At 64.6% G+C, this 25,168-nt stretch overlaps 2 protein-coding genes across 3 annotated transcripts; one reads left to right on the top strand and one right to left on the bottom strand.

Moving 5' to 3' along the window:
* Positions 1 to 7,246: 7,246 nt before the first annotated feature.
* Positions 7,247 to 13,362, bottom strand: MCAT (malonyl-CoA-acyl carrier protein transacylase; the record flags this gene model as incomplete). The annotated part of the gene is made up of 4 exons (XM_084255873.1): positions 7,247 to 7,792; positions 8,694 to 8,911; positions 11,198 to 11,285; positions 12,928 to 13,362. The coding sequence occupies 4 exons, from the start codon at positions 13,360 to 13,362 to the stop codon at positions 7,358 to 7,360; spliced, it is 1,176 nt and encodes a 391-aa protein (XP_084111999.1). The 3' UTR covers positions 7,247 to 7,357.
* Positions 13,363 to 17,918: 4,556 nt separating this feature from the next.
* Positions 17,919 to 23,923, top strand: TSPO (translocator protein). 2 transcript variants are annotated; one of them, XM_084255427.1, is made up of 4 exons: positions 17,919 to 17,926; positions 21,016 to 21,226; positions 22,892 to 23,030; positions 23,495 to 23,923. In XM_084255427.1, exons 2-4 carry the CDS (start codon positions 21,045 to 21,047, stop codon positions 23,681 to 23,683), a joined length of 510 nt encoding a protein of 169 aa, XP_084111553.1. In that variant the 5' UTR covers positions 17,919 to 17,926; positions 21,016 to 21,044; the 3' UTR covers positions 23,684 to 23,923. The 2 variants fall into 2 exon arrangements, with proteins under 2 accessions (XP_084111553.1, XP_084111552.1); XM_084255426.1 differs by lacking the exon at positions 17,919 to 17,926 and adding an exon at positions 18,350 to 18,410.
* The last annotated feature ends 1,245 nt before the right edge of the window (positions 23,924 to 25,168 follow it).

The following is a 25,168-nucleotide window of genomic DNA, read 5'->3' as shown; positions in this document are numbered from 1 at the left end:
CTTTCCTGGGTGCTAGAAATGCCTCCTTGACCCTCCCAGTATGTGGGCCTGAGGCTTTGAGCCCTTGGCCTGTGGGGGCAGCACCCCAACCCCGCTCAGGTGCGCCCTCACCCACAACCCCCGCTCAGGTGCGCCCTCACCCACAACCCCCACTCAGGTGCGCCCTCACCCACAAGTGGGAGCTGCTACCTCCAGGCCCCGGGGGACAGGCTTATGTCCGGCCCAGGGCAGCGTGGCCCTCGTGGCCCTGTTTGCATGTCTGACTGCCCGCCTCCTGTGGGCTGTTCTTCACACGGGGCGGGCGTCAGCCCACATGGGCTGCAAAGGCCTCTGTTTCCTCCTAGGAAACCGAAACAGCCATCTCTCCCTGAGACTGAGGTCCTGGGCATCTTATCTCTCTAGAACAAAGCTGTCCTTATGCGTCTCCCTGCTTAAAGGCCAGCGTGCCCTGGACTCCCAGCTACCTGTCCACACCCCAGCTGACATCATTGTGAGCCTGGCTCCCTGACTGCGTAATTGGGGTGCAGGGTGGTATATGACCTGTTTAGACTCAGCTGGAGGTACCTGGAGGTCAAGTCGTGGCCTTGGCCCTCCAGCCCCTCCTTCCGCCTTGCGGGCATTCCCAGCCCCTCCCTGAGGTTCTTGTCCCAGCGGGGCGCCTGCGGGCGCCTGCGGGCTCCCTGGGCTCCCTGCCGCAGAGGTCAGTCCCCTTCAGGGATGAAGGCGAGTCCCAGCCGGAGAGCCTGGAGGCTGGGGCGCTATCCCTTCTCCCAGCTGCCCCCTGCAGGCTGAGGGGCTAAACGAGAGAACGGAAGAGACGGGGCAGCTCAGTGCAGGCAAGGGAGGGGGAGCAGAAGTTAAGAAAAACGGTGGCTGGAGTCCGAGGGCGTGAGTGGCCGATGCTCGGGCGCGGCCCTACACAAAGCCCTTGAGGAGAGAACCCTCGTGGTCCCCCGGCAGCCGGAGGGGGGGGGGGGGCTGGCAGCCAGGATGCCGCAGCGTCCAGCAGCTGCCGGGGCCTTCGGATCCAGAGCCGCTTTAGTCCTCAGAGGCTGGATCAGAGGCTGCTGGCACAGGGCAGGGCGAATCCTGGCATGCCAGGTCACAGGACCCGCCCCGCGACCCCAGTGGTGGCAGGAACGCGGGCTGCTGGGACTGTGCCCCGGCGACAGGAAGCCTGTCTGCGAGGAGCAGCGAACTCCGTGAACAGGGATTTGAATAAACTGGTTTTATTTTGCTGAGGCGATGGGCAGGTGGCGGCTTGTGGTTTTGCAGTTGCTCAGCAGAGCCCTCAGAGGACCCAGCGCCCTACTCTCTGCTCTGCGGCCGGGGCAAGTTGGTGATGCCTGTGCTCAGCTCCTCACTCTCGTAAAATGGCCGCTGTAGTGCCAGCCCTCACGCCGGTGTCCGAGGCAGCAGAAGAGCTTCCCGCGCTCTTCTTGTTGCTTTCCAGCCCCCGTGAGCCCTGATTGACCACACGCCCGCCCCTACACGTGCGGGGTGCCGGGAAGGCGAGGAGCAACTTGCTCACCCCAAGAAGGAATTCTCTTTGCCAGGAGCCGGCGCCTGGGGAGGTGGGCATGAGGTGCAGTGCCGGGGGCGGGCGCGCTGAACCGTGTGCCGTGTGCGTGCATGTTTAGCAGAAAGACCAGGCTGGGGGGGTCCCGCTGGGAGTCGGGGTGCGGTTGACTTTTCTCTTTTTCTGGGTTTGCTTTCTTTGCTCAAGGGGAGCAGCGGACGCCAGATGCGGGCGTGTCCAGAGGCAGCGGCGAGGAGCCTGCTCCCTGGGCGCCCGGCCCACCCCGCTCTGGGCCCAGTCGCCTGGGCCTCTCAGCCTGGCTGCCGGCCTCCGGAGGGCCGGGGCGGAGCTCTTCCGTTTAGACTGGTTTTATGTCACAAAGAGGCGAGGGCCCTTCGCTCCGGACTGCAGAGAGGTAGCCCTGAACGGAGGCGCGGGCCCTGCGCGGGGCCTGGAGCGGTGCCCGCTTTAGCAGAGGCAGAGAGTGGGCCGGGGCGGGGCAGGTAGGAGGCTTGTGAGGGCCCCGGAGAGCGAGGCTCTGGGCGTCTCACCAGGCTGTGCTTTCTCCCCAGAGAAGACATGTCTCGAGTGGGACCCGTCTCCAGGAGCCTCTTCTTGGACAGCCTCCTGTATGAGCAGGCCCCCGAAGCTCTGGGGGTACCCGGCATGACCGACGTCATGGAGTCCAGCGACCCCGAGTCGTCCCCTGGCAGGTGGGTCCCTGTGGCTGGGGAGGCGGCCTCAGGCATGGCGCCGGCCCTGGCTGTTAGGGCAGCAAGCATGGAATCTACCCAGGGTCAGCCCCATGCTTCTGGATGCTTCTCTCCTGCCTCAGGCTTCACTTAGGCATCAGATCCTGGACTGGGGGCTGGGAGGGTGTTAGGGCTGCAACCCCCCTACTCCCATGGGGGCCCCTTCGGGACCCTCAGCTCGGGTGGGGTTCGCCGGAGGTCCTGCAGCGTGTGGGCCAGCCTGCCCGCCCCAGCCCCCCATCCGCACCCCTATCTCCTGGAAGGGAGCCCAGCCCTGGGGCAGACGGGGCAGGTGGCCGGGGCTCTTAGGCCGAGAGGCTGCTGGCCTGGGACTTCCCGCGAGCTGCCTCGTCACGGGCCTGGAATGTGCGGGCAGCCCTCAGAGCAGATGCCCGGGAGGGCAAGCTGGAAGGGCGGTGGCTGGGACTGGAAGTGGGTGGGGCACGTGTGGTCTCCACTGCCCTCAGAGAGCCTGCTTATTGGGGGTGGTGGGGCCGGAGGGGCCTGTTAACCCTCCTTTCTGAAAGGGGTGATGACAACAGAGGTGGTTTCAGGAGGGGGGACCAGGGACTAGGTCCCAGAGCCCCTCAGCCCCGAGGAGCAGGGCAAGTTGAGACCCCGGTGCGAAGCCAGCCAGGGGGCTCAGTCCCCCACCCGCCCGGCCCCGTCACCCACCTTTCCCATCAAGCCCATGGCTGGGTGGGGTGACCTTTCCTGGAATTCTCCAGAACATCAGTGCCCCTTGGGGGGAAGGGAGAGTATCTTCTGGGTGAAGGCTCAGACCCATCCATCCAGGAGCTCCCCGCTCCAGCAGGGGGCCGGGCAGGTGCCCCGGGCACACGGGCAGGTGAGTCTCGGGAATGGCCTGCGACTGGACCTCGCCGGCTTTTCCCGGAGCTCAGGGGAGTGAGCAGAGGGGCCTGCGGAGGCTCCCTGCCCTGCTCTCGCAAGCGCTGCCTGTGTTGCCCCAACCTGTGCCCTCCCCAGGGACAGCAGCCCTGACGACGTGGCCATGCGGCTGGCTTTCATCGGGGACGAGATGGAAGTGAGGTGGACGCTGCCGCGCGTCGCCGAGCTGCCTGGGATGGCGGTGCACAGGTGACGGCCGAGGGGGCTCCGCTCCCAGGCAGACCCGCCCGGGGCCCCCCGCCCTGCTTTCCTGGCCCAGGCGAAAGCCTGAGGCGGACCCAAGCCCCTTCTTCCCTCAGCAAGCCAAGATAGTGGCCTTCCAGGAGGGCCTTGACTTTCGGTGACAGGAAATGCTGAGCGGGCTCCCGGGATGCCCTGGGCAGGGCCTCCTGCTGGGGGGCTGGGGGCGCGCTCCCTGTCGGATGACTCGGCTTCCTGATTTGGGGAGCTCCCTGCAGTTTTGTAGAGCCTCCCAGAATTGCTCAAGGTGGGGAGGCCAGAGGAAGGGTGACGGGGTCTTGTGGTCCCCAAGGGAGGCAGCCTGCCTCTGGGGAGTCCGGGCCTCCATCCAAACGGCCCTCTGCGGGGAGGACCCTCTCCTTTGGACCGGACCTGGGCCTGCGGGCAGCGGGCACTTTCCAGGACAGCGGGCGGGCAGCGGAGGGGGAGACCCCCGGTGGAAGCACCCCGGGCAGGGGGCTGCGGGGCGGCCGTGGGCGGGAGGGGACAGGTCACAGCTGTTGCCGAAAACAAAGGCCATCTCTGCCCCGTTCCTGCGTGGTGACCTTACCCGCCCGCCCCCGGTTGTCTCGCAGCCTGACCTTCACATACAACCAGACAGGCCTGAGGGGCGTTTTTAGAAGTTTCATCAGTGGCCTCGCTAACCTCAGGGAGAACATAAGGTTCTGGAGCTTCTTGATCTTCAGGGACAGGGTAAGAGCCTTGAGATTTCCTGACTTCGACACCCACCCCGGCCCTGGCAGCTGCGGAACAGCTGCTGCACAGGCAACCCTGGCCGGTTGCCTCAGACCCCACCACTCCCTCTTGTCTTTCCTTGCCCCTTCCCCCGGCCCCCAAAGCCTGGGGGTTGAGTCCTGATCTGCTGGCTGACTGGGGAACCCTTGAGTGCCCAGAGGGCGCTGCCTGCTCCTGCGCCACGCCTGGGCTGCCCTTCGCCAGCAGGGCCTTCCTCAGGCAGGCGGCTTCCTCCCTCCCTCTCTTCCCTCCTCCGAGCAGCTTCCCCGGCTCCTCTCCTCTCCCAGCCACCGGATTGTCCCTCCCGACCTCTAAGCCTGGGCCCCAGCAGACTAGCCTCCGGGCCGGGGCCTTCCCTTTTCCCCACGGCTCATCTTTCTGGTCACCTCCCCCCAGATCTGCAGCTGCAGTGTCCTCCCTTGCCACATCTGCGGGGACCCGCCCTCGCCCCCCCCCCCCATGCCTGTGTCCGCTGGGCACCCGGGAAGTGAGCTGAGCGCTTCCCGCGGGTGTCACCCTCTTCCCCGCTCCGCAGGTGCCCGCTCCAGGGCTCCAGGGCCGTGAGCTGGTGCTGTCCGTGCTGCTGCTGCTGCTCTGCTGGGGGCTCTACGTCCTGCAGTGACGCCCCCTGACGCCCCCGAGGCGTGGGGGGCGGGGCTGGCCCTCTCCCCCTCGACCCCCACCCTGGAGGTGGCCCCGTTGGTTTTGTTGTCTTTTTAACTGTTTTCTGATCCTTTTTTATATTTAAACTCTGAGTGCTGGGACACTACTGAGGTTTGATACTAGTTTTTTCTTGTTTATTTTATAAGAAATGAATTCATCATACCTCTGGGCTGTTACTGGTGAACTGCCCTGCTGGGCCTGCTCTCCTGGCCGTCCTCTGGGGGAGCCCTCCTCCCCGGGCAAGACTGGGAGGCGGCCGCAGGGGGAGTGCTGGTCACACCCCTGTGTCTGTGGTGCTCCCAGTGAAGAGAAACCTACGGGCTAGATGTTCCGCGGGGCGAGGAGAGCGCAATAAAATGTTGGTTTGCAGCCGTCTCTGGTCCTCTCTGGGGGTTGAACGGAGGGAGGGCTGTCTCGGCTGGCGGAGGGAAGGGCTGGGCTTGCTCCTAGCACCGGAGCAGCCACGAGTCCAGCCTCCGGCTCACGCGCTTGCAAACGCCGTCTTCATTGTGGCCAGCGAAGCTGCTCCTGCCCCCGTCCTGCCCGCAGGCCACCATGCGGGACTACTTCCTGCGGCTGCCAGGGCTGCCCTCCCACGTGTGGCCTCCAGCCCCTCCCGCCGGACACGCGGTCTGTGCGGCTCTCATGGGAGAGGCGGGGAGGGGACGCTGGCCCAGCCTGTCCCTATCCAGGTGTGGCACTGTTTCTAAGCCCTGCCAGCCCCTCCCAGAGCTTGGGCGGTCGCCTCCCACCCCCAGTGCCCGACCTTCAACGCCAGACCTGGGCTGGGCGAGCTGCTTCCATCAGCTCTGGCTCCCCACGGCGGCCACGTTGCCTGCCCCTCCAGGGCCTCTGTCTTCCCAGCCCTGGCGCAGACCTGGCACATGCTCCCACCCCGCTTCCTCGCCCTGGTCCTTGCAACGGGGTCCCCTCGCCACCACCAGCCCTCAGCTCAAGGTCTAGCCTCCGGGCTCTGCGGGCTGATTTCACCTCTCCCCTATGTGTGTGACTCCCCCTCACAACCTCAGGGCAGGCCCAGAACCCCCAGCTTCCCAGGCCACTGTTGCCCGGGTGCCTGGTGCTGGCCCGCGGAGAGGCCGTGCCGTCCTCTCCAGACCTGTCTCACCCAGGAAGTGTGCCTGGGGCTCGCCCAGTGAGAATACATTCACCCTGCGGTCCTGGGGACCCGCTGCAAACTCAGCGTGGCCAGGGGTGTGGCAAGGACCAACCCAGGGGCACTGCCCACCCCCACGACCTGGTTGGTGTCTACCCAGTTCCTGGCTGCGAGGCATTTTCTCCATGTTGGAGAAGCTCGGATGTGGGCGGCGGGGGTGTGTGTGGGGGCACAGGACCCCCTGGGCTCGTCAAGGCAGGAATGAGAGGCCTGCCCCACGTGGGCGACGTGCAGATTTGGGCACCCAGGGAAGAGCCAGGCCGGGATCTAGACTGAACATTCCCCATAAAACGCAGGAGGGGAAGGTCGCAGAAGACAAGGCTCCAGCAGCCCACAGCTCCGCCAGCAGGGGTGCGGGCGGGCGGCGGGATGTGCCGCTAACTGGCACCTGCTGTATGCACCCCGTGCGCTGATGGACAACAGGCTCCCTGCTGTTGCCTTGAGCAGGGAAACTGCTTCCTTTCTGGGGTTTTCCTTGAGGGCGCCCCGTGCACCCTGTGCCTTTTGCTTGCGCTCCCCCATTGCCTGTGGGTGGAGCCGGGAGCACCACTGGACCCTGAGGGAAGGGGTGCCGAGAGGTCAAAGGCCCCAAGGGACGGCAACCCTGGGTGACGCTGCCCCTCACGAGACTGTGTTCCTCAGCTGGACGTGACTGAGAACAGGGCCCGACTGCAGAGCCTGGGCTCCAGGCTGCCGGCCCGCAGCGCCTGGGAAGGGTGCAAACCCACCGCGGTTACTTACACAGCAACAAGGTTTGCTGATGCTGAACACCCCGGGGCCAAGCTTTACGGGGCTCTTCCTCACAGTGCTGGGCGCGGGGGCACAGGCCTGCCAGTGCACGACTCCCGCCCCGGCAAGCATGGCTCTGCCCGGGGCGCAGGCCAACCCCATGGGGTATGCACAAGACCAGCTCAGAGATTTCACCCCCTCGAGTGTCCCGGTGCACTGAAAGGGGGCGCTTCAGCCTGGAGGGGCAGGCAGGGGGCCCTGCAGAGGTCCTGTCTGAAAGGACCCTGGGGCAGGGAGGGGAGCAGGGCCCGGCCCAGTCCTCGCGCAGGCGTGCCGGAGGGGCCCCTCTGGCAGTGACCTGACTCGTGAATGGTCAGCACGTACCTGGCCTCCCAGCACACTCCGGAGGCACCAGCCGACCTTCCAGTCCCTTCTGTGCCCAGAACAGAAACGGCTCGTATCACATAAAGTCACAGTTTTTCTGCTTTTGTTTTTCACATAAAATTTAAAGCCTTTGTATAAATCTTCTAGTCTCTGGGAGGAGGCCCCGGGGCAGGGCGGGCAGGGCCCACGACCTCCACTGCAGGCGGGTGGGCAACAGGCCCCCAGAGCCACTGCCCCGGGCCCGGGAGCCGCCTACAGGGCAGGGTCCAGGCCAGGGTCCTCGTCGGCCCCCAGCTCGTCCACGTGGCGGTAGGCCTTCCAGGCCTGCAGGTTGCAGCTCTTCAGGATGCTGCCCAGCTGCTTCCCGGGCCCCACCTCGAAGGTCCTGGGGAACGCGGTGCCCCTCTTGCGCTCGTAGATGGCATGCATGGTCTGCTCCCACCTCACCGGGGAGACCACCTGCTGCACCAGCAGCCTCTGGATGTGCGTGGGGTGTGCGTACCTTTTCCCGTCAATGTTGGAGTGCACGGAGACCAGGGGCTGCTTCACCTCAATGGCCTTCAGGGCCTGCGCCAGGGGCTCCAGGGCTGGCTCCATGAGGCGCGTGTGGAAGCCCCCACTGACAGGCAGCATTTTGGTGCGTCTGAAGCGGTACTTGGAGGAGTTCTTCTGGAGAAACCGCAGCGCCTGGAAGAAAAGGAGATGTGGGCCACGCACGCTTTGGAGGAAGCCGGCGGGTGGCGTGGGCAGTGCCATGGGGCTGGCGTCAGCCTGTGCTGTCTCCTGTCTCCGCGGGATTTCACCGGCAGACCGTAGGGACCTCGTTCCCCTCCTGCTCCAGGGAGTCACGCGTGTCCTCACATCCCAGAGGCCCTGGGGCCTGCCCTCCATGGGGTCAGCAGAGGGGCACCGTGCTCTCCAGCCCTCGCCGCCCAGGGCCCACCCAGCCCAGATACCGCGCCCTGGAAAACGGGAGACCCTGACAGGCCACAGCGGCTGCACGGCCGCAGGCGCTTCTCACCCGTGTCCTCACTTGCATGTGGGAGTGGTGGGGCGGGGCCGGCAGGCCACACTCGGCCCACAGCGCTTGATGGGGTCGGCAGCTACCTTCTGGGATGTCGAGCCCAGCCCACCCACCAGGGAGCCAGGCGGGGGTCAGGCCCTTAGGTGGGCCAACGCCTGCTCCCCTCGGCCTGGCCCTGCAGGAGCGTATCCCCGGACACCAGCGTGCGCCCCTCGGTGCTTGTGACGCAGAAACGGCCCATGATGCTGGGGGAGCAGCGAGTGAAGGACAGAGGGAGGGGAAATGAACTGCAACACCAGACACCGAAGGGACGCGGCGGGGCGGGGAACCGGGGCAGCGGCTGCGCCACAGCAGGGAGGCTGGGAGAAGCGCAGGGCGGAGTCCGGGTCATGGGTGTCTTTGCTTGCTAGGTGGGCTGGGCCTTGCCCTCTGCAGCGCTCGGCCCCTCTCTCCCCAACGCTCAAATACTTCGCAGAGACCACGTCAGGCAGAGCCCCCATCCCACAGGGGGGCTCACGGAGGGCGCGGGGCTGGGCTACGAAGGCTGCGCCCCTCAGCACCAACCTCCAGGTGTCCTGAGATCACCCTGCCGTCGGGAAAGAGGTAGTTGGCCACCTCGCACACGGGGTCCTCCATGCCCAGAGACTTGCAGTGCTCCCGGGCTTCCCAGCAGGCGGCTGTGAACTTGGACTGGGGCTGACCGAGGACAGACAGCATCCCGCTGGGCACAGCTTCCGAGGCCTCCTGCATGGCCTCGGCTCGGACCTTCACAGCGTACAGACCTATCGGAGAGAAGCACGTTTGGGAGAATCGGGCCAGAAGCCCAGGCCAGAGACGAGGCCAGAGCCGCCATGCCCCCAAGAGGTTTCTGGCACCGCAGCTGATCCCTGGAGCTCCCCACTTCAGTCTGGACATATTTGAAAGTGTCACACGGGGATGGGGGCTGTGCTGCTGCACCCGCGGGTCGCTGTCCATCCCATGGAACACAAAGCTAAGAAATACCCAGACAAAATGCCAGGGCTGCCACGATGGGAAGGCCTGGTTGACAGGAACACCTCAGCAGCCTGGACTGCTGTTAAAAGCTGGGAGTCACTTGTGAAGAGAAACTGCTGAAGAAAACCAAGGAAGAGCCACCTGGGCTGCCAGACAGGCCGGAGACAAGCCCAGGGACTCTGAGGACATGTCCCTTGTGAACCGGGGTGGCCGCACCCCCAGAGCCAGGAAGACCCCACCCTGCCAAGGCCGACCAGCTGGAGCACAAGCTGAGAACGCAGGGTTTGCCGCGGCCGCAGCCCCCACGGCCACGGCAGAGAGTGGCTGGAACACAGGACAGCTCCTCCTGGTCCTGGCTCTGCTCCCTGGGGCGAGGGGGACCACAGGAAGGTCAGGAGGCCCTCTCAGGGTTGGGTGGGTCAACAGGGAGGGCCCTGTGGGATCCCCAACCCTCCTTGTTCTTGGGGATCTTGTCTCGGTACCGGGTTCTTGCTGGTCAGCTGCACACAGTAAGCCAGGGGGCGTCTCACCAAGGACAAAGGTCCTGGCCTGAGGAACACTCTGGAGCCCAGTCTCTGCCACCACAGTAACAGCAGGCAGATATCAGTGGCCAGATGCTAAAATACCTGACTTGTGAGGATCAGCAGAAAGTTGGGTAAGAAACTAGAGGTAACACTGTAAGACAAGCAGGAACAACGGCGGCCGCAGACAGGAGCCCCTGGTCACCCCGCCCCGGCCCGCTCCCTCCCCCAGTGCTTGCCCCACCTCTGGACTGGATTCTAAGTGCGCGTGTGTCGCGGGTGGCCCCTAGGCTCCTGGTGCTCACACCCACTTGGACTTGGAGTGACCGTGCCCTGTCCTGGCCACTCCCAAGGCGGCTGCTCTGCCAGGGACGGGCCCGAGGCACAAGCCCTGCCCCTTTCTCTCTCCCGGCGCCGTGTCTGCTCCTACTGCACTTTCAGCCTCTTACACAAGCGGAACCGCGGGGCTAACACGTTAGAGCAGCGATGGGAAGCAGGAGACCCCCACGCACCGGCACCCATGCCGACACAAAATGTCAACGCTGTCATTCTGCAAATGACGCACACACAAAACTGTACATGCAACAAAAGTTTCCCCAGGCCGTGGAGGCGCGGCGGGGCTCTCTTGTTCATCCCTGAATAGCGGGCGGCCACAATGCTTTCAAAACTTGACGTGACATTTACATGGAAAGAGCCAGGTGAAGGGGCATGAGCGGGTGGTATCTCCTGTTCGGAACGTACAGCTACCGGCTCTCTCTGGTTTCGAAACTCTCCACTGCCCCATAGAAACTCCCCTTCCCCACTAAGCGGTGGCCCGCTCCCCCCTGCTTCCCTCCCCTCTGATCACCGCCAGCCTGTGGTCCCCAGGGATTTGCTGTTTCTGAACAGTCCCTGGGAGTGAAGGTCAGTGCAGAGCCCAGGGCTCTAGACCTCACTTAACACCGTGTTTCTGAGGCCCAGCCATGCCGTGGAGGTATCGATACTTGATTTATTTCTTTTATGGCTAAAGAGCACCCCCTTGTCTAGACACACAATTTGTTAATCCACGCTCCCGGCGACGCGCACCGGGTGTGCCCATTTGGCTGCTGTGAAGACTGAGGTTATGAGCACTTGGGACCAAGGATTGCTGTGTGGACACTTTCATTTCTTAGGTCTGCACCTGGGAGCAGGACTGCTGGGTCCTGTGGTAACTGTGTCTCCCTCCACAGCAGCCACACCATTTTATGTTCTCGCCAGCAGGGCATGACGGTGCCTATTTTTCCGCATCCTTGCCAGCATTTATTAGTTTCCTCTTTTTTTTTTTTTAAATTAGAGTCAGCCTAGTCTGTGTGAAATGGCATCTCACTGTGGTTTGATTTGCATTTCCCCGTGAGGAGTGACGCAGAGGCCGTGCCTGCTCCTACTGGCCACCTGTATGTCTTTGGAGAAACTTCTGTTCAAGTTCCTTGCCTGTATTCACCTGCAAGCAAAGATGCTAATGTTCCTGGCAATGTTCCTGGCCCCCCATGAATCGAGCACCACACTCCCGCACAAATCCAAACCCTTCCTGGGTACCTTCAGCAAAGTCCATGGCTCCAGCAAACACCAGGGCTGCAAATTCCCCCACGCTGAATCCAGCGGCAGCAACACAGTTCTCAATGACCTGCAGTGACAGATGAGGAAGGTGAGGCCGGGCTGTCACGGGGCTCCGCACGTGGGAGCGGCAGGGTGTCCGGTGACTCAGCGAGACGGCTCTGCTGCCTGGTGTCCCAGCTAGAAGAGGACACACAGTGGCCCTGGAAATAAGCCATCGCCCCTTTACTGATGAGGAGCCTCCCCAGCATAGCAGGCGGCCGGTGGGAGCCCGGAGTGGGGGTGGAGGGAGCTAAACAGAAGCCATGGGCCTGACTCAGAGAGCTGCATGTGATCCTCACCTTGGGGGAGGTCCCTTTCCTCTCTGTGAACTGGGGGAAGAAAAGGATCTACCTCATCGTCGCTGAGAGAATCACGTGAAGATAATTTAGCAAATCCCTTTACTGTCCCTGAGTGTCCTTTCCTCTTCCACACAACAGCAGCATCTACTGCACAAGCTGCCGAGCGTGAAAGAGGGTAAAAGGTTTAAAGCACTGGCTTAACACGTACTGCTCTGACATTACTATTACTAGTCATCAAGTCACAGCTTCAGGTGAAGCGGCCTTCTCCTATATCTTCTTCTCAAGGAGCCTTCACTTAAAGATGGAGTTTAATCCTTTCAAAGTCTCCTAGTAGGGGCCTCCCTGGTGGCGCAGGTGGTTGAGCGCCGCGCTGTGAAGCTGTCCGCAGCCTCTGCAGCGTGGGTTTGATCCTGGCTGGCCGCGGAGATACCCACATGGTGCGGCAGACCTCTCCTGTCTCACCCACTGCTCTCCTCAGCAGTGTATTTCAGTGGATCTGCCTGTTCCGCTCCCCACTCTGTCTCTGGTGAATCCTCTCACCCTCCCACACACCTCTGGCCTGTACCCCAGCTCTTGCATGCATAAATAAATAAATCTTTAAAAAAGAAAGGAAAAGAAAGTCTCCTAGTAGTTGTTAAATGATTAGGATCATTTAAAAAACGGCCTGGACTCCTGAGGCCCTTTTCCTGCTCCGCTTTTTCTACAACACTTAGCATCTTCAACACACTGTTAGGGGGAAAAGGCTGTCCTAAAGCTGATTCCATACAGGCTTCATGGACTCCACCCCCAGCCCAGGCCCAAGCCAAAGACACTGGGCACTCCACATCCCATCCCCACCCAAGGGAAGGTGGCTGGGACCTGAGGGTGGGGTTCAGCAGCCAGGTGGGTATAAAGCCAGACACGTGGGCTTTGGGGTGTCCCCCATTTTGGCTCCCCGCCAGCTCGCAGCGTCCGGCCAGCTCGGAGAGGGCCTTTGGGTGTCCAGGTCGGCGGATCGGGTAGGACGCATGAAAGACTTTATTTCCCTATTTTCCCCCTGAGTTGTCCATTTTCCTTCTTTCCTTTTCCCTTGTAAATAAACCTTTTATGAACCTTTCGTGTGTCCTGCAGTGGAGTGTTCATAAGTCCTTGTAAGCGCGCGGGTGAGGACCCACAGCCGGGCACCCGCTCAATATCGGGGCTGCCCTATAACACCACCACCCAACTTCGACGAGACTGTTCTGCAGGTCTGGCTCCCGCCCTGCGGTGCGGCGTCCCTCGGGCAGGGCTCCTCGTGTCGCTGAGGGCAGCGCCCGGCACGGGGCGGGAGCTCAGGCTCGCCGGGGTGAGAGCCCGGCCGCGGCCCTCCCGCCCCCGCCGCCGGGGCCTCACCTGGGGCTGCAGGTGATGCAGCTTCTCCACGGCGCCCAGCGAGGCCACGAAGACGGCCGGCTGGCAGCAGGCGGTGCGGTCCAGGGCCTCCCGCGGCCCGCGCAGGCTCAGCTCCAGCAGGTCGTAGCCCAGCACGCGGCGCGCGGCGGCGTAGAGCTCGCGGACGCGCGGGTAGCGCAGCAGCCCGCGGCCCATGCCCACCGCCTGGCTGCCCTGGCCCGGGAAGAGCAGCACCGAGCGCTGGCCCGGCGGGCGCCGCGCCGCCGCCCCCCAGGGCCCGGCCTCCTCGGCGGCGGCATCTCGCAGCAGCGCCGCCACGTCGACGACGCCCGGGGGAGGCCGCGGGGCGCTCGAGGCCCCGCGGCGGCGGCCGGCGCCCCAGCCCCCAGCCCAGGCCCGCGCCGGCCCGGCCGCCCGCGCCACCCGGACGCTCATGGCGGAGACACCGCCGGGGCGTTACCGTGGCGACCGAGGTCCGACTGCGGCTGCGCGGCGCGGCGCGGTCCGAGACGCATTTTCTGCCGGGCGGGCCCGGACAGACCAGCGGGGGCGGGAAGAAAGGTTCCGACCCCGCTTCCGGACCTTCGCGGCTGCGCACGGGGGCTGGGCCGGACCGGGACCGGGGCGAGCTAGACCCACCCCGCGCCACGGAGCGCCCTCGGGAACAGGGCTGGATAAACGACGCGACGCTCCGCAGTAGTCGCCGTCTCCCCAGCCCGCGAAGGCGCTCCACAGTCTCCCTGCCCCGCGCCGCGTGGAGCTGGGCCGGGGACACGCGCGCCTCAGGCCGCGGCCCGGCTCGCGGGGCCCGGGACGGGAGGCGCGACTCGTCTCCGCGGGCGCAGGGCTGGGCAGAGGCTCAAAGATCAGTGGCGGGTGGCGAGAGGCGGCGGGGACGTGGAAAGAGGGTGCCGGGTGTCCGAGGGCGCGGGGCGGGGCACCCCTGAATCCGCCTCGCGTCCCGGCCCCCGCCTCACCTCCCGCTGCCTCCCCGGGCCCGGGCCCGGCCCACGCCACGCTGCGCGCTGGGAAGACCGGCCGCCCCGGGTTGGGTCGCACCGGCAGGTCTGCCCAAGCGGGCCAGTCCTCGGGGGGCATCAAGGGAGTGGAGGCCCACCCGAGCCCGCACACACCCGCGGGGCCTCCCTCCGACAAGGAAAAAGCAGAAACAGACCGCATGGCCACTCCAGGGGGCTACATGAATGACTCTGGGCAGATCTCCACACTGCCATGGTCATAAAAGATAGGCAGGTCTCCAGGTTACTACATGAGCACGCCACGCCCTGCCTGCGAAGCCCATAAATGCGCAGTAAAGGGATCTTTAAAAGACAGAAATCCACAGGACAGGGAGAACAGGAACAGAACCCCTGGCCACAGAACCCCTGGCAGCTGGACAGCTGGTCGACCAGTATTACCTGACTTAGCAGACCCCAGATAGCCACGTCCCTCCCAGCAGCGGGGAAAGCTGAGACCCAGCCCTTCATCGTATTACAGAATCCGAAATTGCTTGGGCCCTGGCAGCACTTGCAGCTTCAGAATCTAAGGCTGAAAGAGGGCAAAATAAAGAGGACCTTTGGAGTGTGTCTTGGGGGGGACAGTTAGATCTTCAGATCCCCGCCCTCTTTCCAGCCACTGCGAGATGTGCCTCCCCTATCCGGCAACATCTGGGGCTGAGGTCTGGTAAGGGAGGACTAGGCATGCTAGAGGCATCAGCACATGTGGGTGCTCGGCCAGAACAGGTGGCTGCTGAGCATATACACCTCCAGTATTCTGCCACCAAGCCCCCACAAACTTGCAGCCAGACCCTAGCCTCCAGGCAGGGACTGGAGGACCTTGGGGGATCTGACCAGGTTGAGAAGAACGCCCCAAAGATATTGACAGTCTGGGACCCAGACAAAGGAGCCACCACTTCAACTTACAGTGAGCTAAACCAGCAAATACACCCCAGGCTAATGTTCTTCCATTCTGCTAATCATGAGCATTGGCCAAAGACACCCAGGCATGGGAGGAAAGCCTCCTACACACAGAAGAACAAAGCCAAACCCGAGTGTACGATCCAGAGGTTATGAGAGAGAAGAAAATAATGTCTTAATTAAACTAGGACAGCTCTGAGTAGTCAGAGAAGACCTACCCTCCTGAAAAAGAAACAGTAAATTCCATGAAAAACAAATAAAGAACACACAGAAAATAAAATAAAATTCCTTGGAAGTGCAAAGTCAGAAACAGAATGGAGCGCCTCAGTAGAAGGAAGACCAGGCGGAGAAACCTGAGGAACCATCCAGGCAGAGGAGGCCAAGTGTGAGAAAAGGCGGCCGGAAGACCAGCCTGGAGACCCGCGATTCTGAGTTAAGAGTTTCCAGAAAGAGAAGGAAGAAAATAGGGGCAGGGAAATTATCAAGAAATTTTTTTTTTTCAATTTTCTGAACGACAATGGAGGCCGTGAATTTCCTACGGAAAGGGCTGCACAGAGCTGGCGCGACGGGTGAGTCACCCTCACGCAGGCGTGCACTGGATGTCGCAGAGCTCCGGGGACAACAGTGTAACATCTCCTAAGAGAACAAAATAGGTCACTGGCAAGCTCTAAAAACCCAGCGGGGTGGCAGCTGGAATGAGACGGGTTGGGCCTATGTGCTGAGGCACAGCAGGTCCACACTGAGCGCTCATCAAGCCCCGCCACCCCGGGGGGGGGGGAACACAAGGTCTCCAAAAGGCCCCCTCCCATGCCATCTTTCTCAGGAACTCCTGGAGGGGGCAGAACACAAACACAGGCACAAGGAAGAGAATGATGCTCCATCCAGGAAACCGACAGTCTGCAGAGCCATCAAAGGCACCTCAGGGTGGTGGGTGAAGACAGACCCCTGATGATGCAAGCGCCAGCCAGAGGCGGCCAGCCCAGCTGGGGGCATCAGGGGCCGCCGTCTGCCAAGTGCAGGCCCTGGGTGCTGCCTGTTTAAGAACAGAATCCAGGGGCCTCCCTGGTGGCGCAAGGCGTTAAGACACAACCTGTGAGGCTATCTGCAGCCTCTGCAGCACGAGTTCAATCTCTTGCCAGGGAACAACCCATGGCGCAGCAGACCTCTCCTGTCTCCCCCACTACTCCCCTCAGCAGTGTATGTGAGTAGATCTGCCTGTTCTGCTCCTCACTCTGTCTCTGGTGAGTCCTCTCACACCCCACCCCTCCCTGCACCTCTGGCCTGTACCCCAGCTCTTGTATGCATAAATAAATAAACCTTTTTTTAATTATCATTGTAAACTGTGCACTAGTGTTTATATACATTTCTGTCTGGAGCATTTGACAATTTAGAAACACAAGTAGATGGTGTTTGTTACTATGCAAAGAGGTTTCTGTTTTAGTTTAGGGGGAAGACAAATCGAGAGCCATTTATAGCCTGAGGCAAGGCCTCACCTGCTGAGAAACGGCAGGTGGTCCTGGTGAGGGTGGGCACTGGGTGGGGGAGCCTGGGTGACATGACTTGTTCTTTTGTGTCTGCATTTCCTGTTCCCTTACAAGAACTAGGAATCTCTCATGTAATAAACATACGAATAACGTGCAGGGAAATGCTGTACTCCTGCCACGCTTGGAAATGGGAGATCAGGTGACACAAGGGTGTCGGACTGTGGACCGCCTGGTTTGAACTCTGACTGGGCTGGCTGCTGCTCAGGGGAGGAAGGGGTGTCACCCAGGCTCAGGTAGGGGGAGCACCTCGCTCGGGAGGAGGCAGAAGTAGCGGGAGGCCAGGCAGCAGCAGGCCAGGCACCCGCGTCTGCTTCCAGACCTGAAGGGTGAGCCGCTCTGCAGCGTGGTGCTCCCGCAGGTGAGTGTGGCTTCCTGGGGGCAGGGCCCGAGCGTGTTCTCAGGCCCTCCCTTGGCCCCCTCTGGCAGCACACACTTTGGGACAGAATCTCCACTCCCAGGGTCACTTCTGTGGGTCTAGCGCCCTGGGAAGGGCTCCAGGGGTGAGGCCGGAGGGAAGCTGTGAGTCTTCCGGGGGAGGCTGCAGCCACTGGGGCCAGCGGGGCCCCTCCTTACAGGAAGGGGCTGAGGGCTGGCAGCTGCCCAACGGCTCAGGGAGGCGTGTGTGCCTGTTCTGCAGCGGGCAGTGCCAGGGTCGCAGGCCTTGCAGGGTTTTACTTTCTTTTAAAACCAGGGGGGGAAGACGCCTCAAACCCAGCCTGGATTACAACTCTCTCGATACCAGCACAGCCCACGGAGGCCCTGGGTGGCCAGCAGGCCAGGCCTGGGAGCCACGGGCCAGCCAGGGAGGTGCCAGCTCGCTGTCCCTGGGGAGATGTAGCTGCAGCTCACCTTGGCCCAGGGAGGACCAGTTTGGGCACTTGCAAGCTGAGGGACCCGGCCAGGCCAAGTCAGCCGAAGGTAGCTGGCCAGCAGAGGCCTGGGGGTGCAGGCACAAAGCAGTGGGTGCAGAGGAAGAGGCGAGATGCTCATGGCCTGGGGCTGGGCACGCCTGTCCCATGAGCGGGAGCAAACCAGGGGTCCCCTCTGGGCGCTGAGGATCGCCGCCACCACTCCCCCAGTGCCAGCATGTGAGGAGGGGGGCCTGCCTGCACCCCCTGCAGCATCCTCATTGGGCCCCCTGTGCTGCGCCCATTTCCAGGTGGGGAAGGAGGCCAAGCAGTCACAAAGCGGCTGCGCCAGGACTAGGTGCCCAGCGCACAGGAAAGGCGCCCGGTGCCCCCTCCCGCCCCCTCGGGGCCAGGGACGCTGCGGAGCGGGACGCCCAGGCCTCTGCCGGCAGCTACGCGACCCCGCCCGCCTCTGCCGCCCCCTTCACAGACAGGGGGGGGGCGGGCCCCGGAGACCCGGCGCGCCGCCGCTCCCCGCGGGGAGGAGGGGTGCGTAGTCGGGGGCCGGGCTTGGGCTCGGGCGGGTCGCGGCGGGCGGCGGCCCCGGGCGTCCAGCCAGGCGGGCGGGGCCGGGCGGGGCCTCGCGGCCGGGGCGGGCCCTCGGGGCGCAGAGCCTTCCCGGAGACCGTCGCGGGTGAGTGGACGGGCGCCCCGGGGCTGGCGGCCGGGCCCCGACGCCCCGCTGCGCCCCCGCGCCGGGCCCGCGGGGAGGCTGGGGCGCGCGCTGGCGGCGGCCGAGCCGGGCGGGCCCCGAGGGGGCGGCCGCGGGGCAGCCCGGGCGCGCGGCTGCTGGGTCGCGGCGGGGGCCGGCGCCCCTCCCTGGCTGCGAGGGGACCCCGCGGGCCGGATGCCGGTGGGGGCGCCGGGAGGGGAAGTCGGGCCCCCGCGGCCCGCCGGCCCCTCTGCACCCGCCCGCCGCACCGCGGGGGTGGAGCCTGACCCGGCTCCCGCCCGTTGCCCGTTGGGCGGATGAGCGGCTGGGGAGGGCGGGGCGCCGAGCCGGGCCTCGGAGACACCCCATTTCTAGCAGGGGAAACCCACGCCGGACGAGGAGTCATTTGCCCAAAGCCGCTTAAGGCCCCGCAGGGCCCTGGAACCGGGTCTCCAGACCCGCTCAGGTGCGCGGAGCTTGGGCGGGGCGCGAACCCAGCACCCCGGGACCGGCGCTGGAGAGGGTCCCGGGTGGCGCGTGGGCGGCGCTGGGGCCCCGCGGCCTCGGCCCTCCCGCCTGGGTGGGGGCGCGGGAGGCCTTGGGCTGCCCCCCGCGAGCGGCGGGTCAGGGGCGGGGGCGGGAGCCCCGTCCAGCATGCCTGGCCCTCGCAGGTCCCTGGCCTAGGCCGCGCCCGCAGGCGACCGAGGGTGCAGGCTCCCCCGGGGTGACGTGGGGACCCCTGGCCCGGGGCGGGCTGCCGAGAGGTCAGGGGGTGTCGCAGGCCTGCGGGAGCAGGAGGCAGGCGCATCGGCGCCCTCGGAGCATGGCGGGGGATCCTGGACCCCGGGAACCTTTGAGGCCACCAGGAACCTTTGCCCGGGGTCCCGCGGCCGGGGCTGGCGGGTGCAGAGCCCCGTGACCTGCCGTCCAGGCTCGCCCATCCACAAGTGGGGGGGCACCGCCTCTGCCTCGTGGGGGGGTCTGGTGTGGTGTGTGCGCTCGGGTGACGTGTGCGCCTGGGGCGTACCTGTGTGGTGTGTCCACGGTGCGCTGGAGGTGTGAGTGTGGCGCGTGTGTCGTGAGCTGTGATGTCTGGTGTGTGTGCTGTGGGGGGGTGTGTACGCGGGGAGTCTTCTTTCAAAACAGAGTCCCCGGGACGGTGGTGGCTTCTGGGGAGAGCCGAGGCCAGGGGGAGCAGCGCCCGGAGTGGGGAGAAAGGGCAGGACTCTCCTGCTTCTGGGCAGCAGGTGTGCTGTGTGGGGAGGCCTCGGCGAGCAGGGTGACCCCCAGACCCGCACTGGCTCAGCCCCCACTTCGCAGAGGGAACAGAGGCCTGGGAGGGGAGGCCCCAGGGCGGTGGGTCCGGCCTCCTGGTGAGGGGGCGCATTCTGGAGCGGGGACCCTGGGCTGCAGCCTGAGGTGCAGGGCGAGGGCCGACCCTGTACCTGCCCCGGGGGCCGGCCGGGGGCCTGACTCCCGTGAGGCTGGGATGTTGGCTCTGGGGCCGCACAGACGTTGTTGGCCTGAAGAGAACCTTCTGGAGCTGGGCAGAAGGTGGAAAGTGAGGCCCAGGGACACATGCTGGCCGACTTCACCAGGCAAATTGGAGGCAAAGCTCAGGTTTGGGTTCTCAGTCCCCTTCTGTTGGAGAGAAAGATAGGGGTAGGTGTGCGCTTGGCCTCTTCCTGGCCATGGGGCCGCCCCGGCTCTCCCAGCCCTCCCGGGTGCTCCATGCCAGAGTGGATCTCTCAGGCCCGCCTGGGCCAGACGGCCCTGCCCGGCCGGGGCCAGTGTGACTCAGTTTGGTGGGTGCCCCGGTCAGTGATTCAAGAGCTGAGCTGTCTCCGGAGGCCAGGAAGCTCCCTGGACGGCTCTCTCAACGGCTTTCAACTTGGGGCACGTGTCCTGGGTCCTGTGTGGGACTTCTGGGCAGCGGCCAGGGGCTGTGACAGGGCGACATGAAGCCGGGGAGGGGAGTGCAGACGGGAGGCCGCCTCCTGGCCCATCACAGATCTGGGCCCAGACTCCAGGCCTGGCCCTGCCCCCTTGCCGGCTCACAGGGCTCAGCCTCAGCGAGCAGCTCAGCTTGCTGGGCGCCTCGTAGGTGCTCAGCACAGACCTTGGGGCTGTGGGGCAAGAGGGCATGGCCGATGAGAAGCCACTTGCCGGAATCCCTCTGCCCCTGCCTGGGGGTAACAGCATCTAGGCGGAGGCTGGAAGCTTCCTTGCCCCATCCTGCCAGCCTCAGCAACCCTGTCTCTCCCCCCACGCCTCAGTGGCCCTGGGCCTCAGGCTGTGAGCAGCTTCCCCTCTGAGGCGAAGCCCGGCCCCAGTGCTGTGTGACCCCCTCTCTGGCCTGCAGGGAAGGGGTGGGGATTTTAGGGTGGGCCTGTCTACAGAGACACTCCGGCCCCCTGAGGAGGGGGAGACTGGGCCCAGAGTTGACATGATGTGCCTGAGGTCACAGTGTGTCAGTGGGGCGTCGGTTTGAGCAAAGCTCTGCTGGCAGGTGAATGCCGTGAGGTGAACGCGTGAGGTGAATGAGGCACGATGCCTGCAGGCATGGAGAGGGGTGAGGATGAAGGCAGGAATGAGAAGTCCCTGAGCTTAAGGCCTAGACTGGACTGGTGCAGGCCTCCCGCAGCTCCCGGTGGCACTGGGCACCCAAACTGGCTTTGAGGTGGCAAAGAGGAGGGGTTCCTTGCCAGGAGGCCCAAGGTCAGGGTGAAGGTTCGAGCACAGGACCCTGGCAGCTGGGGCAGAAGCTGAGTGTAGCCCACGAAGGCACCGGGCAGCCTTCAGGGCAGGGCCGGGTGTTGGGATGGACCTGAGTCCCGCAACCCCGGGGTGGGTGGTGCTGGGAACGGCCCCGCCTGCCGTTCTTCCTGGCCCTTCACTCGCTGGATGGGTCAGCGCTGGCTGGATCGGAGCGGTAACAGACCACCCAGGTCTTGCAGTGACACCGAAGAGACCATGGGCCTGACGCTGGGTCTGCACACAGTAGGTCCTGGGGAAACGCTCCTCCAGTTCTGGAGCGCCCCATCCTTACCCCAGTTTTTCTTCTCTTTCAGAGCTTTTAGAGACAGCAGCTGCAGCAGTGATGGCCCCGCCCTGGGTGCCCGCGGTGGGCTTCACACTGGTGCCCAGCCTGGGGGGCTTCCTGGCCTCCCACTATGCCCGTGGAGAGGGCCTCCGCTGGTACGCTGCCCTGCAGAAGCCCGCGTGGCACCCGCCCCACTGGATGCTGGGCCCCATTTGGGGCACGCTGTACTCGGCCATGGGGTAGGTGGGCACGGCCTCCCCTGGTGGGCGGTAGGGCCCCGGACAGAGCTGCTTCTCTGGGCTGCGGATCCCAGGTGACTCTTGGCTAGCGGCACCATTTCCCAGGCCTGGTTTGGCAAGTGAGGGTGGAGAAAGCTGCTGGTTGCACAACTGAACTTTTTCGTGTGGTGCCTCCGGGAGGGGCGGGCTCCGGCCCACACTGGCATCCCGACTGTTTTCACAACTCCAGGGTGAGACAGGCTCCGTGCGCAAAGTTCAGATGAGAGTGCTTCCAGGGCAATAGCAGTAGCAGCAACAGCAATTAACAGCAGCTGCCCCCTTCTCCGGGCACCTGCTCTGCACCAGCTCTAAGTCGGTTAATTCCCAGGACCCCCTATTTGACAAGGGAGTCTCCCCAGGACACAGGATGGCCGGTCCAAACCACAGGGACTCTCGGCTGGACCTCACCGTGGTCAGAGAGGAAAGTGTTGGGTGGGAGGGTGCCCCCTGGTGTCTACAATAGGAATGGCACCCAGGGGATGTGGTCAGTGCCCAGCCCTTTTTCCGGAATGTTCTCAGTGTCTGGTCCATCAGCCCAGGGCAGGGTGGGCAGGCACCAGGCACACAGGAGGTCAGGCTGGGTGCCCCAGGCTTCTGATGGGAATAAGACAGTCTCAAGCCAGGGAGCCACCCCTTCCAGCCCCAGCCATCAGGCTCCCAGCAATTCCTGTGTCCTGCTCTCCCCTCCCCCCTTCTGGCCTGGGGACCACTGTTTCTGCCTCAGCCAGTTCCAGCCTCCAGGCTCCCTCCTCCCCCACCCCTTGGCTGTCCTCCACCCCCAGCTCCTGGCCTGATAAAGCCCAATGTGGCCCCACCTCTTCCTCCTGAGGCCACAGGAGGCTCCTGCTAGGGTCAAACCCTCAGGCACTAAGGAGCTGGGTTCTGGTCCCCACACCTGGGTCAAATCCTGGCTCTGCGTGAGGGTCATCTGCCAAGAGGTCTTTGAGAGTCACTTCCCCTCTCTGGGCCTCAATTTCCTCAATAAGGCCCACCAGGGCTTTATGTGAGGCTGAGATGAGTCAGTCTCGGCCAGAGCAGGGGCAGGGGCAGGGGCAGGGCCTGGCCTGAGTAGGTGCCGAAGGCCTCAGCTATCATTGTTGCTGCTGTTACCCTGGTGACACTAGGAGGCCCCTGGGCAGGTCCCACCCACCTCTGCAGCCTCACCTCCCCGAAGCGGCCTCCCAGCTTCACCCTCCCGCACAGGGGCTGATGTAGAGCCTCACACCTCCCTCGATCCTTGTTTCCTTCCCCTGGCGAACTCCTGTTCATCCTCTAAGGCTTAGCCCAAGTTCCCATCATCCTCTGTGCAGTAACTGGGGTAGGTTAGGAGCTTCCTCTTCACTCACACGCCTCATGTGCTTCCCCTTCACAACACAGAGGATGATAATATTGGTAAACATCCATCGAGTGTCCCATGTTCCAGGCACTGCCCGAGGTACTACTGATCCCCATAGCAACCCTGTGAGAGATGAAGGCTCAGCGAGGTCAAGCAGTCTCCCTGAGGTCACACAGCAGTCAGTGGAGGGTGTGCCTGGGCCATCACTGTGTTGTCCTGGAGGTGAAGTGGCTCCCTGGCCTGGCCTGGCCTTCTCCTTGTTGGGGCCCTGACGGCAGCTTCTGTTTTAGGTATGGTTCCTACATGATCTGGAAAGAGCTGGGGGGCTTCTCGGAGGAGGCATTGGTCCCCCTGGGCCTCTACACTGGGCAGCTGGCCCTGAACTGGGCGTGGCCTCCCATCTTCTTTGGCAACCGACAAATGGGTTGGGTAAGTGCAGCCTTGGTCTGTCTTCCTGTCCCTGGAGATGATGTGGGGGGGGGGAGCCCTCCCTTGGGGAGGCCCATGGCCCATGTCAGCAACTCCTCAGGAGCTCATAGGGGACCAGAGCCTCTCAGTGGAGTCCCCGGCTGGCTATTCTCCAGGGAAGGAAGCTTCATGGGGCTCTGACTGGAGCTGGATGGGGTTGCTGGCTTGGTTTAGGGGCCACTGTGTAGGGAAACCCACATTATACCTGCACAACCCCCCCCAACAGGGCCTGGGTCAGGCAGGGCTGATTGTTCTCATTTTATAGATGAGGAAACTGAGGCAGAGACCAGGGGACGTGCTGGGCTAGGTCACTCGGGCATGGAATGGGGGCTCCCTGGATTGCAGCAGTGGGCGGGCAGCTGGGACACCCACTCCAGGGCCCTGGATCCTCAGGTGTCCCCGTGCCCCTCCCCCTGTCTTCGCAGGCCCTGGCGGACCTCATGCTGACCGGTGGGGTGGCGGCCGCCACGGCCGTGGCCTGGCACCGGGTGAGCCCACCGGCCGCCCGCCTGCTCTACCCGTACCTGGCCTGGCTGGCCTTTGCGGCCGCACTCAACTACTGTGTGTGGAGGGACAACCGTGGCTGGCGTGGAGGCCGCAGGCTCGCAGAGTGAGGGCCGGCCCTCCGGGGACCGCAGCCCCTGCCTGCCAGGCTGAGGGCGAGGCCCTCGTGCTTTCCCGACCACGGGACGGGCTGGTCTGTCTGGTTCTCAGCCCAGGGGGTCACTGGCAGCTTCAGAGGTGGTCCAGGCTGAGGCCCACTGGGGCCGGCAGTCGGCGCTTTCCCCACTGCTTGAAGCTCCTTCTCAGAACGTAGAATTTTATAAGCCAAATAAAGTTTTTAACCTCCTGGCGGTGGCCTTTTCACGCGCGGGACTCTGGCTGCGGGGAGAGGGAGGGGCCTGCCCTACACCGGCTCTACACCCCCAGCCAGGACTTGGCCAGGGCTGCCTCCCACGCTTCTCCGGACCCGCCCAAGGGCCTGCCAGAGGGCGAGGGCTGCCCGGGGTGGGGCAGTGGGAGGCTGCGAGGAGGGGCAGCCCGGCTTGGCCCTAGAGCACCCACCCGTCCTGCTGCCCGCCGGCCTGGCCAGGGTGCGACCTCAGGTGTGCGCTGAGGCCACAGGCCGCTCCGTTCCCACCTGCGGAAGCTCAGCCCAGGCTCTCGGCAGGCTGCCTGGTCTGAATCTGGCTCTGGCCAGGCCCCAAGGGCCCTCAGCTGGCCTGGGCCTCGAGGGGCAGGGCTCAGAGGCCAGGACGTCACCTGACCTGCCCCCCTGGGCTGCAGGTCAGCCTCAAGCCGGGAGGGGCGCCCCACAAGCACCCAACTCGGTGGGAGGGTGTCAGACAGCAGTTGGCCGGCTGCTGGGGGCGTGGATGGGGCCTTTGCCCGTCCTGCTTTGAAGGTCACGTCTAACGTCCCGGGAGGTCGGGGGACACCGTGAGCCCCAGACACGCCGCCCCAGCCGGCGGTGCTGGGGAGACTCGGGGAGACTCGGCGAGGCCAGGATGCGCGCAGGCGCCGGTGCGCTCGCGAGCGGGTCTGCTCTCCACGCCCCCCCGCGCCCCCCCCCGCGCGCCCCCCCTAGGCGGCCCCGCTCCCACTCACCGGGCTGCAGATGGCGCCTCCCGGGTCGGGGCTCTCTCCGCCGCCCTCCCCCGCGCTGGCGTTGGCCGGCTCCTCTTTCCCGCGCTCTCCATGGGGCGCCCGAGGGCCCCGCGGCGGGGTCCTGCCCGCAGCCGTCCAGGAGCGCGGGCAGCCGGGCCGGGAGCCGAGCCAGGGTCATCGAAGCCCCGCCCGGCCTCCTGGCCGCTGCGGGCACCCGCGCTGGCCGCTCCCAGGCGGTCTCTGCGCCGGAGGCGCACCCCGGTCGCCCTCAGACGCGCCCTCGGGGTTCTTCCTCAGGGCAGTTACTGCCGCCCCTGGCCCCTCCTGGCGGCCCCGATGCTCCAGCGACGTCAGCGCCCCGGGAGGCGGCTGGGGAGGCCCGTCCAGGAAGGGCCCGGGGGCGCGGGCGCGGCGAGCCTCGGGGGAGCCCCGCGTCATGGCCGCGGCGGGGCGTCCCGTGTCCAGCGAGGGCGGCCAGAGGCGGGAGCGCG

Source organism: Talpa europaea (genome assembly GCF_964194135.1).
Source record: "Talpa europaea genome assembly, chromosome: 15".
In the NCBI taxonomy this organism is placed as follows: Eukaryota; Metazoa; Chordata; class Mammalia; order Eulipotyphla; family Talpidae; genus Talpa; species Talpa europaea.
Note: the sequence above shows the minus strand (reverse complement) of the source record. Positions and strands in the feature narration are given on the sequence as shown.

Coding starts and splice junctions, on each gene's coding strand:
- TSPO (XM_084255427.1), top strand. CDS start 21,045: ATGGCCCCGCCCTGGGTGCCCGCGGTGGGCTTCACACTGGTGCCCAGC. Junction 21,227..22,891: donor ACGCTGTACTCGGCCATGGG/GTAGGTGGGCAC, acceptor CTTCTGTTTTAG/GTATGGTTCCTACATGATCT. Junction 23,031..23,494: donor GCAACCGACAAATGGGTTGG/GTAAGTGCAGCC, acceptor CTGTCTTCGCAG/GCCCTGGCGGACCTCATGCT.